General features: G+C 52.0%; 1 protein-coding gene across 1 annotated transcript in view; it reads right to left on the bottom strand.

The window, feature by feature from the left end:
- The window catches only part of GRIK3 (glutamate ionotropic receptor kainate type subunit 3), a gene marked incomplete at both ends in the record, with an annotated part of 69,437 nt that overhangs the window by 20,261 nt on the left and 35,030 nt on the right, over positions 1-14,146 (bottom strand). Inside the window, 7 exons of the mRNA XM_079546037.1 lie at positions 2,180-2,287; positions 3,573-3,716; positions 5,249-5,422; positions 8,008-8,061; positions 9,877-10,058; positions 11,186-11,443; positions 12,289-12,465. Of these exons, the coding sequence (XP_079402163.1) occupies positions 2,180-2,287; positions 3,573-3,716; positions 5,249-5,422; positions 8,008-8,061; positions 9,877-10,058; positions 11,186-11,443; positions 12,289-12,465 (1,097 nt within the window). The remainder of the gene's footprint in view (positions 1-2,179; positions 2,288-3,572; positions 3,717-5,248; positions 5,423-8,007; positions 8,062-9,876; positions 10,059-11,185; positions 11,444-12,288; positions 12,466-14,146) is intronic.

Genomic DNA, 14,146 nt, shown 5'->3' with positions numbered 1-14,146 from the left:
ATGGGTGATGCTGCCTGGCAAAGAAACCTCATAAACTCCAGAAGACTTTCCATGAGCGCTGTGAAAGGCTCTGTGTGTTTCAGGTGAAACTCTGCTCTCCGTCTCCCTTCTGTCCCAGCAGCCGCAATGCAAAGGTCTGCATTGCTAATGATGCTAATAGGGGGTCTGAATGAGTCTCCTCTACTCAAAGCTCTGTGGGATGAGGCTTCTTCAGGAAAAGGAAATCCACGGAACTTAAGGCTGAAGTAATGAATTTAACAAAATGACAGAAAGAAAAGGAAAAAGAAAACAAGTGCCTTAAGAGAGCTGTGCGGCTCAGATAGTCAAAGCACTTGTAATTAGGTTTAGTTAATGCTCTGGTAATCCCTGGAACATCCAGGAGGTATCGGGATCAGGAGTGCAATCCTAAAGCTCAACAGACATAAGCTGCTCTACATAATGCAGAACCCGAGCAGGATTTGTTTGCTGTTCAGCATTCTGTTATTTCAGATTAACCATTGACAGCAGCGCGGCGTCGGCGGAGATTTGACATCGATACTCGAGAGCCCCTCCTGAGCCCACAGGAAGCTTTCAGACAATGAGGTGGTGAGCTGTGAGATGTCAGGATTGCTGCAGACAAAAGTTGCACGCAATATGCATGGAGCTGCGGGCGGCGTGAGGCACACAGCACTGATAACAACGCGGTCCTATGGAGCGCATGGCAGACAGATGTGCAACGTGGAGATGCGCTGTGCAGTGCCTTGCACATCTCTCTGCTACTCCAGCACTCCAGAAAGCTGCTTTTTTGGGTGGTGCTGCTTCTTTTTTCGTTCAGACTCTAGGGGGGAAAAAGAAGCAGTCGGGGTACAAAGGTCAGCGTGTGCTCAGTTTGTGTGAGATGGGCTCTGAGCAAATGGGGCTGGGGGTCACAGGGTTTGTCTGAAATAATGTTTTCTTTATTCTGTGCTTGGCACCAACAAATGCATTGCTAGGGGAGGGCTCTGCTGACCTGGAGATTTGTTGCTGCAAGCACAGAGCTACTATGGTGTTGTGAAAGTGTGACGACAGTTTCTGCTGGAGAGAAGGGAGCTGGGAGCTGGGATGGGATGGGATAGGAGCTGGGAGCTGGGATGGAAACACTGTGTGAGCACTGCAATTGATCCCCACCCCCAACCTGAGGAGGCATCTGCTCCCCTCGGCGGATTGCAGGCTGCTCCTGACTGCTCCCAGCTGGTGTCCCTGTGGGATCCATCCCCTGTCCATGCCCATGGGCACAGGGCTCAGTGCCTTGTCACTGCTGCCAGCCCATCACCTTGTGTGTGTCTGAAAGCAGACGGCTCCAGAGAGGGGATGAATGGCTGCCCTGGAGCTTGCAAACCTGCAGCACAGCCCTTAGTAGGGCCAGCACTCAGCATCACTCTGCAAAGGGCTCTGGGAGCCCTCGGTGTCTTTGTGTGTGGGTTTGGAGTCTGGTGAGGGTCATTGGTGGCCATGAGGCAGCCTCAGGCTTCTCTGTTTTACCTTAAACAAACAGACCTCACCTTGAGACTGCTGTGTTAGAGGCTTTGGTGCTTTTCTTTTGAAAAGCAACTGGAGAAAAGGGAATGAAATCCCAGTGACCACTCAATGACCAGCATGGTGTCTGTGCCCCTGAGACCTGCGGCAATACAAGAGGCTGAGGCTGCTGGGACAGCCAGAAAACACGCTTTGCTTTTTCTTTATCATCCCTTAAATAACACAGAGGCAAATTAAACTACGCAGCGCATCCTCCAGAACCCAGCCTGTAATAAGTCAGTGCCATTTCCAAGCAATTTTCCTTGTGGAAATCACACCAAGATGATGCTTTCAAGAAGCTGTTTGCTGTTCTGTGAGCAAACCAAGCAAGGAGCTGGGTGGGATGGGTTTTATCCCCCCCTTAGGCTGGGCGAGCAGAGGTTAATGGCTGATCTGAGCATTCCTTCTGCTCCATGCTCTGCCGTGTCCCCAAGAAGTGCCACAAGCACTCCTGCAGCTGGGATCTGTAATCCTCCATGCGCTGCTCCGGGGCCGTGAGTCACAGCAAAGGCGTGGAGAGGAATCAGAGAAATCTTGCAGAATAAATATCCTTCTTATATAAAACCCAGAAAACAGGGAAGCAACGCAACCACCAGCCGTCTCCTCCGCGTCAGAGCTGTGCTGGGGCAGGACAGACACTGCCTACCTTTTCAAGGCCGTCTTCTTTCAGGCTGATGATGTCCAAGTCAAAATCTGTGCGCAGACCGCTGCTCTTGTTAAAGACGATGCGTCCGGTGAGTCCTTCCCACTGGGCCTGGAGGGGAGAGGAAAAACACAGGGCTGTCAGTTGGCATCGTAAATAAGCTTCTTGCCCTCCGCTCTACTATCTTTTAATTAGTCCCACTCCTGGTTCTTTCTCCCCAAAGAACATGATTAATTAATGACCACCTCCATCGCCGTGTTCTGCAGATGGAGACGTTCAGAGAGCTCTGCAGTCCCCGTGCTGGTTTTGTTTGCACCTTTCGTGTCCGACAGCTGTTGGGGCTGTGATGACTCAGTAAAAAACTCCTGCATTCATCATAGCATCCTTGCGGGCTGCATTTATCCTTGCGGTGCTGATAAATGCTGGGCTGCGGGGAGCCCAGCTCTGGGACAGCTCTGGTTGAGCTCATAAATTAAGAGCTGCTTTTGGCAGGATGCTGATGCTCCCGAGGGGAATGGGAGCCTGAATGTCCCGAGCAGTGGGCAGCTGTGGGAGTGCTGGCACTCCTGCAGTGTGACCTCAGCAGGTGGCACTGTGGCCATCGCTGCAGCCGTGCTCACAGTGTGTGGCAGTGCTGCTCGGGGTGCAATAGGGGCACGCTTATCTCTGCACTGTGCTGTGTTGGTGCCAGAATGGGAAACGACAGGAGGGCACTGGCGTGTGAGCTCAGGATAATTTGCAAAAGGAACCAACCAAACAAATTATTTACACTGTCTTTTGGCAGCCAGCTGGAGCAGCTTTCCACAGAAGGGAAGAAAACATGAAATAGGGGAGAGAGAGAGAGAGGCAGAGATAGAAGAGATACAATCTTCAGAGCCGATTAAGCGGAGGTTCATTCTCTGCCTGTGATGGGAGCAATTCCTCTCACTGCTCCCACAGCTGCATGGTTGTGCTGCCCAGGCTGGGTGCAGGGCTGTCCGCAGGGCAAGCTGCAGCACCCTGACACCAGCAGTGTCCTTCTGTCTTCGTGTTTAAGGACCTTATGGGACTCTGTGCCCAACCTTTTAGGTGCAACCCTGGGCATGTGTCCTTTGCTGCAGCTGCTTCCCTGACTTCCTACGCAAAAAGTCACTGCTCCAGAAGTTCCCAAAGGCCAGGGGGTAAAAAGGTGACTTTCCTACAGAGCCACACAGGCAGGTTTGCACCATCTCCCTGCCTTCATTTGTTCTTACACAGGACTCTTTGCAGCCAGAGCAACACGTGGGGTCCCGGGGAGAGTTTTCATAGCCCTGGAAGCACGAAACCCTCTGTTACGTGTGCAGGTATGCCTCACTGCTCCTGCTGCAGAATCTTTGCCGTCATTTTGAGCAATTAGAGCTGCAAATCGGGCTCTCACCTCCTTGATGAAGTTCATGAATCGTCCGCCGAAGCGCCAGGCCTTGTGCCGGTGACACTGCAGGGAATTCACCGTCATCTGCGGGGCGCGCTGATAGCACACGGACACCACGTGCACAGCATCATACAGCAGGGCCGCGTCTGTCTAAAGGGAAGGGAACAGCATTTGTGGCTCTGCAGAGTGCTGGTGACACCCGTGCATCCAGGGCAGAGATGCAGCAGAGCGGGTTTCTGTTCTTCAGGCTGAAAGAGCACAGCTCTGTCCTGAAATCAGAGCTTGGCACAATGTCATCTGTCTGCGTGCGTCTGTCTGGGCTGTTCCTGATGCTCTAGCTGCTGTGTTGTCAAATGGAGAAGCTAATTCTAAATGTAGGAGATAGAAACAGAGCTTCCTTATTTCATCTGCTTAGTCTAAGGAGGGTAAAGCAGCGTTACATGAGAGCATCTTAGCCATGCACACATGAACAAAGGGAAAGAAGAACCAGAAAAGCAAAGTGCCTTGTCCCTGTGCATGGAGAGCTTTCCGAAATGACCCAGCCAGCACATCACAGCTACATAACATCTGCCTACATTTCAGTTTTTGAACCAGGGAGAACTTTCTGTTTCTGTGAGGTGATGGCTTTGGGTACCGTAAGGTGCCCCATCTCTCCTCCAAAGTGCTCAAGGGCATCAGGTTAATTTTACACCCTGCTGTGATGAATCCTGCTGGGGAAAATACATTGTTTGCTAGCTTCCCAAAGCTGCAGAACGGTGTACAGCACAATGAAACAAGTAGCACAGCAAACAAAGGGGAACATCCATCAGGACGTGGCCATGGAGAAAATCCTCCAGCATGGCACTGTCCCCATGGCTGCAGCACCCAAGTGTGGTGAGTGGGCAGTGTGTGTCCTGCAGGCTCCTGGCACAGCAGTGGGGACAGACTTTGTGTGTTTGGGGCTGGGAGAGGAGCACGAGGACGTGGCCAGGCAGTTTCATGGGGAATTAGTGTAGTGCTGAGACCCTCCTGCACCCCTGCATGCAGTGTAAAAGGAGAAGAGTGATGAGACTGTCTTCCAAAGGAAAATAAAGCAGAATAGAGGGATATGAGGAGTCTTCTCAAGGTGAAAGTCTGGGAGCTGTGCTACCTGTGGGAAGGATCGGGAGGCAGCCAGTCAACAGTTACGGGGCCAGAGACAGATTTGCAGGGAAGACAGATGGGTGAGCAGGTGCTGCACCTTCCGAGCCGTAACTCGGTGGAGCAGAGCTGCCATCAGGCTCTAAAAGGAGTCATCAAAGCTGTGGCAGAAGCTGTCTCTGGGCATAGCTGTGGCTCTTCTTTCCTGCATCAATCTCAGCAAACTGCCTGACCCAGTCCAGTCATGTGCTCTGCTCCTTCTGGAGGCTTCTTGGGATGACAAACCCCATTGTGCTCTGTCTTTGGCAGTAGTGAAAGCTTTGGATTTGAATGCCTTGTGCTGTCGTCATGCTCTGTACCATCATCACACCTTGTACCATCATCATACCTTGTACCATCACCATGCCTCGTGCCATCACCATGCTTTGTACCATCACACCCTGCACCACCACACCCCATACCACCACACACCACACCATCACACCCCACATCTCCATTCCCCAGCCCATGACACCATGTCCTATCACACCCTGTACCCTCAGCACACCCCACACACCCCATACCATCATCACGCCGTCGAGCAGCCCCAGCTCTGCTTTGGGTGCAGACTGCAGCCTCTCCATCGCCCACTTCTCGATGATGGAGGACACGTGGGGGTTCTCCACATTGAGGATCCTGAAACCAGTCAGGTTCACTCCAGAGTAGCGGTATGGTTCTAGATCTAGTGCATAAAGATCCTAAAAAGAGAGAAACCGGGTTAAACATTGGATTTAGCTGTGGGGTGTTGATCTCTTTTACACTGGGTTGTGTGTGTGCCATGGCAGAGCACGTGGGCAGGAGGCAGTGATGCTGCAGGGCTGCTTGTTGCAACCCATGCTGCTGTGTGCTGGTGGGGCTGGGAGGTGATGGGAGAGAATTTGCTGTGAGCACCAGAGCCCTCCGGGTGCTGGGGATGGTGGAGTGACTCTGAATCCAGAGTGCCAGTTTGCAGACAGCTATCAAAGAGGAACGGAGATGCATCTCTTGACGTTCCAACCAGCCTACACAGTCTGCAAATGAATGAGAGGGCCCTTTATGCAATTGAAAAAAAACTCTCCCAGCCAGGCAGCCCTGAGCTGCTGGCAGCCGGCCCGCGGACATGGCTTGGCACACAGCAGGGACGGGCACTCCTTAATGCATCTCCTGGCTCCGGTGCTCAGCTCGAGATGGACTCCAGCTCAGGGATCATCCTCAGTGCCCCATCACTGCTGTGGGGTTGAGTGATGAGCCCAGGGCACAGCCCAGAGCCTGCACAGCTCGGATGGGATGGAGAGCTGCATGGGTGTAGTTGGGGCATGGGATGCATGGCAGCCAGAGGTTTTGGAGCTGCTTTGTATGTTGTGGCTGTACCAGCAGGATGTAGCTGGTCTGTGTGCTCACCAGACACAAGCTCTGTTCTGCCCATAGGCAGCTGCAGAAACACTGGCCCTGAAATGCAGCGCCCTGAGCAAAGCAGAACACGATCAGCACTCACCAGCAGCCAGCACTTCATGCTCAGTGGGAGATCTGAGTTCCTACAGCTGTTTTGCTTTCGTAAGATTTAGGAGTTTGATCTCTCCTTGTGCTTCCCCATGACCTTGCGCCCTGGGCTGGCTGCTGATGGATGCTGGGCTGTAACCTGCTGGAGCAGCCTGCAGAGCTGTTCATCACAGGCAGCACAGCACAGCGCAGGGCCTGGGCTGGGTGGGCATTTGTTGTTTTTTTTTGTTTTCTTGCTGAAAAATGGCAAGTGCAAACCTCACGTCTCATTAAAAGGCAATGCTCAGGCCTGGTTGTATGCTGACTTTCAGATGGGTTACAGCGACCGCTAGCACACGGAGCTGATAAGCTCAGACATGCAGATGTCTGCTGTGGGGTCCTCTGCTCTGTGCAGCACTGGGCTGTGCTCCCACCAGTGCAGCTGGGCAATGCACAGCCCCACAGAACATCAGAGCAGCTCAGGGGGGGAATTGCCCTATCAGTTTTGCCCACATTTTCCGCTCCTGTACAGCCACAAATTGGAACATCTGGTTCTATTTTCCACCTCATCAGCATTCTTTTTCGCCACTTTTTTTTTTTACTGCAGATTTATTCTCCCCTCCGTCCCGCTGCCTTCAGGACAGTTCTGCTCCCGGGGCTCTGGGGGATCCTCCCCAGGTGATGCCATTCCCCACGGGAGCTGCAGTGGGCAGTCACACCACAAATGCACGGCATCCTCATGTCCACACTCCCCAGCCTGAGCTCGGGGGCTGTGGTTTCCCTCTGCACAAAGCATGGGAGGATCCTTGCTTCCTCTGGGGCACTGGGAAGCTTCCATGTTTGCAAAGAGCTGCTTTCCAAAGCTGCTGGGAAATCCCTGGAAGCGTTGGGCTCAGAGGACCATCCGTGCTCGGGACATTGTGGGATAGCAGAGCTGCACAGAGAGCTGTGCTCCTATAGGGCAGGCTGGACTGGGGCTGCTGCTGCAGGAGCACTGAGCAGAGCCGTGCTGCTGAGCACACTGCAGCAGCATTTCGTGCCAAGTGTTGATGCACTGCACTCGGTATTGACTGGGGACCTTTTAGAAACATTCAGTATAACATAATAGACTAATTCATTAGCACCCCATGGGTCTAGTACTGTAGACGCCGAAGCACATGCGTTGCAAGCTAGGAAAACATTGCCTTAAGGAATGACAGATTAAAATATCTTTCCCATGATATAACTGTTATTTCAGGAAAGTGGCATTAATTGTGATTGCTTATCTATTAATTTATTATAATTCTTCTTTTCCCGCCTCCAGGCTGTACCTACACATGAAATGTACTCTAGGCTCAGCTGGGGCTGATTAATAGGAGGTTATCTGGGAAATGCTTAAAGCTGCCTGGAATAGATAATAGTAGCAGGGGTAATTAAAATGTCTTTTGCATTTGAAAAATAAATTTTGCAGTTTTTAAGGGTTAGTTTTGTCTGCCGCTTTCCTAAAGGCAGAGAGATAAATTGGATTTTCAGAATCACGCAACACTCAACAGTAGAGTAGACAATAGCATCCCGAGCGGGAACAAAAGCAGCAAGCTGGAAAGCCCAGACCAGAATGGCTCCTGGTGTTGGGAAGAAGTGGCCCATGGATAATGAGAGCAGAGCTCATCTCGTGCACAGGCCTTTCTGCAGAGCACACAGGATGGAGCTGTAATGGTGGTGGAGCTGCTGATGGTTCTGCTGGGTTGTTCAGCCCAGATCTGCCCACAGCCCTCCCTGCCATCCCACCCCTCACCCTGCAGCTCCCCACGGGGGGACAGTTGGGGTTACAGAGCAGATACGTTACCAGAGTGGTGAAGATGAAGTGGTAGTACTCCGTCATCATTCCCATTGCCATGGCCTTGGGGAGAGGAGGGAAAGGCAGTTAGTGGGGGAAAGGAGGGAGTAAAACTCTTCTCCAAGGAGCAGTGATGCAGTGGCACAGACTGCACAGAGAGTGATGGGTCGCCGTCCCTGCAGGCGTTCAGAACTGTGGGGATGTGGCACTTGGGGACATGGTCAGTGGGCATGGTAGGGTTGGGTTGAGCTTGGATCTTGGGGATCATGGGGGGCTTCTCCAAACACAGTGATTCTGTGATTCTCTGATTCCATAATCAGGAGACAGTCGTGGCTCTCCCTGTGGTGCTGACTGTGAGCGTGCTTTCTGCAGAAAAACACATGCAGGAGCACTTTAAAATCTCCACTGATGGGAAAGCAACTTCACGTCCCCCAGGAGATGTTTACTTCCCTTGTTTTCTGCTGAAATTACTAGGGCAGAATTTCGCTCCGAGGAAGGAAGTGACAGTTTGGAAAGAAGCAGGATGTCAAAAACCACGGGTAAAGGAAAGGATGGAGATCACAAGCCTTGAAGTTGTACCTCTGGGGTGCATCTTCACCCCGAGATTCTTGGGAATCTCTTTCGAGAGCCTTGTACCTGTGGGGCTCTCAGAGCTGCACACCTGGGTGCAGAAATAGATGTCTTTGAGGCCATGTGAAAGCAGAGGAGTAAATGGAGGGTTCAAGTGCAGGAGGTGGTGGTGGATGGCAGCTCTGTCCTGCTGCAGGCAGCCAGCCCTGCTCCTGCAGCACGAGCACAGCTGATGTCTGGGTTGGAGGGGAAATAAATCCGTGGTGAACCGGGGGTGGGAGCTGCAGGTGAGCCCCAGGATGGGATGGGAGCTCCATCAAAGTGAAGGCAGCACATCTATATACTGTGGAGAGCTGCAGCTGTTTGGAGACAGCTGCCAAGGGGAGCAGAGGGGCTGAGAAGCAAGAGAACAGGCATACAGCATTACGAAGTGACCAGAAATGGGCATAGCTGGAGAACACAGATAACGCCCATGAGCAGGCAGAGCTCTCCCACAAAGTCCTGCAGTGATTTGTTTGTCCAGGAAGGAAAGGAACGGAGTGGCCACTGCTGCTGACAAAAGAGCAAACCCTGCTGACACACAGAAGGGCTCTGGAGAAGTTCCTTCCCTGCAGCCCCCCCTCCTCCATCTTCCTCACTCTGCACTCGCAGCGACAAGCGGAGCAGATGGCACAATAAACTATAATAAACCACATGATAAGTGAACAGCACTGAGCACAGCCAGCATGCTAAAATAATAGGCAGGAGACAATGAGTCCCTTCTATTGCTTTCTTTAATAATCCCTCCTAGGCTTTCTGATTTCTCTTCATTTTGCATCAAGCAGGTTGCAGGAGAAGTCTCTTTCTCTGCTTGCTTTCCCAGCCCTTCAGGGCATCTATTTAATCTGTATGGCAGCGTCTTGCTGGGCTGATCTGAGCAGCGCTCTTCCTGAAATGTTTCCCTCTGTCTGATGCTGACCCTGCCACGTAATGGCACTTGGGTGAGAGGAGCTGGGCCAGCAACTGTGACAGAGGCAGGAGACGGGGAAGGAGGGGGGAGCCTGGTGACAGCAGATCATTGATATCTGGTTAGAGTGCAAGAACTGCACACAGAGCCTGCGAGGACACGGCTGCCGCCCTGCTGCAAGGAGTGGGGCTGAGACCTCAGCGGTGCCACTGTGGCATTTGTGCAGGATGGCCCAAAGGCTGCCTTAGGAGAGCTAGCATGGAATGTACGCGTTGTACCTTCTGCTGTAGGCAGGACTGAGCCCAGGTCCACACCCCTCGTGTCCCCATGTCCCCCCGTGTCCCCAAAGTCCCCCCGCTCACCTGCCTGAGGATCTGGGCTGCCATCAGGTGGCTGCAGTCGAAGATGATGCGGAACTCCCTGCCCCGCTTCATCTCCTTCAGCAGAGGCCGTGCATCGTCCGTGTCCAGCGGCAGCTGGCGGATCTTCAGGCGGATGTTGTACCGTGATGGGGCCATGATGAGCTCCTGCAGCCGGATGAGGCCTTCAGGCATTGCACAAAGACAAACCCAGAGCGTTACGGGATGGGCTGCCCTGCCCTGCAGGCGGGCATCAGAGTACGCTGTTTCCTTTTGGTAATAATAGGGATGCAGACAAGCTGTTCCTCCCTGCCCTGGATGCTAAAGGTCTATCAGAGTAAAGGGCAGAGCTGGGTCCTGGCGCTGGATGGGTAGAGGGGAATAGGGCTGCTCCCAACCTCGGTCATCTCTGTTGTCAAACTGCTTTTTCTTAAGCAAATATGCCCTTGAGAAAGGACAGGCTGTGATAATTATCTACATGACAAATTAAAATCCGCAGTATTTATCATGTGCAACAGCAAAAGAAAAAAATGAAAACGCACTTAGATTTATGAATAGCGTGGTTCATAGCGGGCACTTAATCACAACTTGTAACCGTCTCGCTGTCCTTAGAATTCGTTCCTGTTTTATGTGGAATGTACAAAGCTGTGCTGAATGCAGCTGAGCTGGAGCTATTGGTATCTCATGCTGCAAGAAGGAGTTCAGCAGATGCCTATCGCAGGCAGGAAAAGCAAAGCGAGTCCCCGTGCATAGTAGAAGTGCATTAGAATATGCCACGAAGGGAACATACTGTGACCCACATTTGCAAAACAGGAATGTCAAACTGTGTTCTCATCAGCCCTCCCCTAAAGAAACCATTTGGTTTAGTGGAATGAGGTTGGACAGGCTCTCCAGTGTGTCTTTTGTTTCTGCTCTTTTTTAATCTATAGCGCTGTGCAGCTCTTTGCTTTGTTTAACCATCAACAGCATTCTTTAAGTGAAAAACTTTGTCAGCTATTTTTTTACAGAATTAGCCAAAAAAACAAAAAAAACTTTGCAGAACTGCCTTTGCTTTCAGCTGGGAAAGTGCATTTCCAATGGCAGCCGTGGAGCTGGGCCAGGCACTGCCCCGCAGCTCTGATCCCCCTCATCCCTCTGTCCCAGCCCTGGCTTCTACGTGCCCAAGGATGGAAAAGCTCTGGGATGGGACCCCGGGGTGTTCTGCACACTGTGAGATTTGGCTTCCAGAAGGGTTCCTGGGAGCACCTCCTAAATGGGACCCACAATAAGAAACCTCCCAGATTCCTCCTTTCAAAGCACCTCCTTCACCTACCTGTGCTGTCATCGTAAACCACAGTGGCTGACCTCCATTTCAAGTACTGCACCAGGTCCAGAATGGCATGGCTAAGGGAAGCATAGTCAGGATAAAGGTTGACGTAGAAAGTGTCCTTGTTATCCAACGGGTGGTGCTTCCACCGGAGCTGGATGTGTGGCACCTCCAGGGCATTGCAGATGGACTGCACGGCGTTGGTGCAGGAGCCTTGGGATGGTCCAAATATTGCTACGACGCCGAGAGCCAGCTGGTCACAGGCTGCAAGGGGTGAGAGGCCATCAGCAGAGCAAGGCAGCAGCGTGGGGTGGGGGCAGTGGGAGAAAGGAAAGACTGAGCTATGGAGATGCCAAAGACATCACCCACCTGCAGCCAGGCCACCCAGCCACTGGGTGCCTCTTTGGCATCCTTTGTGCTGAGCCCCCCAAGCTCATCCCATGGGGTGTGCCTGGGGCTGACATCCCCTTGGACCAGCTCATTTCCATTGATCTGAGCTGAATATGCTTCAGAGGGTAATTACCTCTTAATGGGAGTGTGGCTGGGGGCTGCCCGGTTAGCTCGCCATTAGGGCTGTGTTGGGTATGAGCACAGAAATGATCAAAATTGCCCTGACAAATGCGTTTTCCCATCAATTTTAATAGAGTTTCTTTTCTGCCAAATAATGCTTCCCCGAGCTCCGCTGAAGCTTTCACTGAGAAATTAAAGCAGAACAACTGCATTTAGGGCTGGAGGCATTTTGGGGGGAAAAAAACACTGAAGTTTTTCACAGGAACAGATTATTTCTCTGTCGCCTCTGCTGCCTCCCTCCAAATCAAAGGGCAGCGTGGGGTTTTTTGACAGCTCTGCTTCATTGCAAGGCATTAGGAAAGCTGCCCTGAAAGAAAGGAAGCCGACGTTCTGCACCGGGGAGGTTTGAATTGCTGGGGATACAATGAAATAAACACAGCGTGGCCTACAGACCTGAGTGCAGGATGAGGAGCAAGCACTGAAAGCAGCTTTGTGGGGACAAAAGGAGCAGCTGCTGCCCTGTGTCAGTGCCTTGGAGGGTCGGCCCCGTGCAGCTGTGCACTGAGCCCACGGCTGAGGGGAATGCATTGCCTGCTCACCTTTCTTGGTGGCTTCAAAGCTGTCGTGGAAGTGTATCCTCTGGATGTCGTAGGTCAGCGTGGTGTTGGGCAGCAGCGTTCTGTTCCTGTTGATGATGTTGGCAGAAAATCGGAAGGCTTGCTCCTCTGCGCTCATCACCTGCGTGTTGGGGCCATCGGTGTACTCAAAGATCCCTCCTGGAACACAAAAGGAGCAGGATGGAGCCGTGGATGCTGTGGTTATGGTGGCACACAGCAAGGGCGAGAAGGCTCGGATGGAGCTGTGCCATCAGCGAGCTGACCAACAGCTCGTCCCAGGCTGCTGTGGAATCATAAAGTGGTTCTGCTCATTGGCAGGTGCTGCAGGGAAGCTTTTGGTGTCGGCTTTTCAGGGACAAATCTGATGCCTTGGAGTATGTGTATGAGGCAGGTGCGTGGCATGCTGTGGGAGCAGGGCCAGCCCTGGGGAGGAGCACACTGCTGGGCTGGGCTGCTGCTTCTCATGGCCTTTCAGTGCCCTTCCCGTCTTCCATCGTTCCTCGTGTTTGCTCATCCAAGTCCTTAATTCACACCAGCAGAGATCTGCCTATCCCACAGCACATCAGCTCAGTAATGCACATCTCGGATGCTGCTGCCTCGTGCTCAGGAGCTGTTTGTGCCATTACACCTCCCCATGGGCAGCGAGCTCATGTCGTGGCATTGCCTGGCTCCCCAGCTCCGGATTGCTACGTCTTGTCCTCAATTCCCTGCTGACAGCCAACCTAATGGAAGCAACTCGGGGTGGCTGTAAATTATGCACTTGTACATCATTGTAGGTACAGCCCTGCGCCCTTCGCAGAGCTGCGGAAAGGCTCACAAACCCTGCTCCATCTTGTTAAAAAGTAAACCAAAATAATTAATGGATGAGCGAGATAAGCAAGTGCAACTGGTAACAGATGGGCTCTGGGTTTGTTAGTGGGAAGAAAATCTTCCTTTCCAATTTAAGGTGGACCTAAAGTATTTCATTACAGACATTGGAGTTGTTCACTGAATGCTTCCACTGGGAAAAAATATTTTAGGTCTCAGTAGTAACATGGGCAATGGGGGGAAGAGTAAAGAAAAGATTCTGGAGACCCATTTCAATCCTATGGGATCTCCAAGCAGTCACTGTAGAACGCCCAGCAGTGTGGGCAGGAGCCCAGGATGGCTGTCCCAGAGCCCCATGCTCACTGGATCCTGCTGTAACCTCTGGCTATTGAGGGATGGATTCACCCCTATTAGCTGTACACACCGGTAGCTCATCCAAGTTTCACAGGGTAGGAAAGATTCTTGCTCAATATTGCACCAGAAACAATAAACAGGAATGAAGTGAGCATGAGGTTCATCCTCTCTGTTCAAAGATTTACTGCCCAGAACATTGTAGCAGAAGATTTTTTTTGTTTTCCAGCATCATCCCGGAATGATAACTGGTTTCGTGTGACATCGATCACAGAGCAGCTGACACGAGCTTTCAGAGTTCCTTTGCAGCACGTCTTATTAGGGCACAATACAGAAGGTCTGCCTGTGTGGATTACTGCTGCTTGAGCCCAAATAAATTCCCATTCCAGACATCCAATTGGATATAATAGGTTTTTTGACAGAAACAAATTTTCCGTGCAACCACCCAATAGCTTGAATTTAGTACCAGGCAGTGGAAGAGGGCAGGAAGGAGCCATCTATCTCTGACTGCACTGCCGGGTGCTGCAGACACCAGGACAACGTGAAATCCATGTTTGCAGAGGTGCCAGCAGCAGGCATCACTGAGTGCTCAGCACCGAGGGATGCTGTGTGCTGCCTCTCTCCTGGCTCTGGGTCTCTCCTTCAGATATATTCATTGCAGTCATTATTTAAAGAGCCTAAT

This window comes from Tetrao urogallus, assembly GCF_951394365.1.
Source record: "Tetrao urogallus genome assembly, chromosome: 23".
Classification (NCBI taxonomy): domain Eukaryota; kingdom Metazoa; phylum Chordata; class Aves; order Galliformes; family Phasianidae; genus Tetrao; species Tetrao urogallus.
Note: the sequence above shows the minus strand (reverse complement) of the source record. Positions and strands in the feature narration are given on the sequence as shown.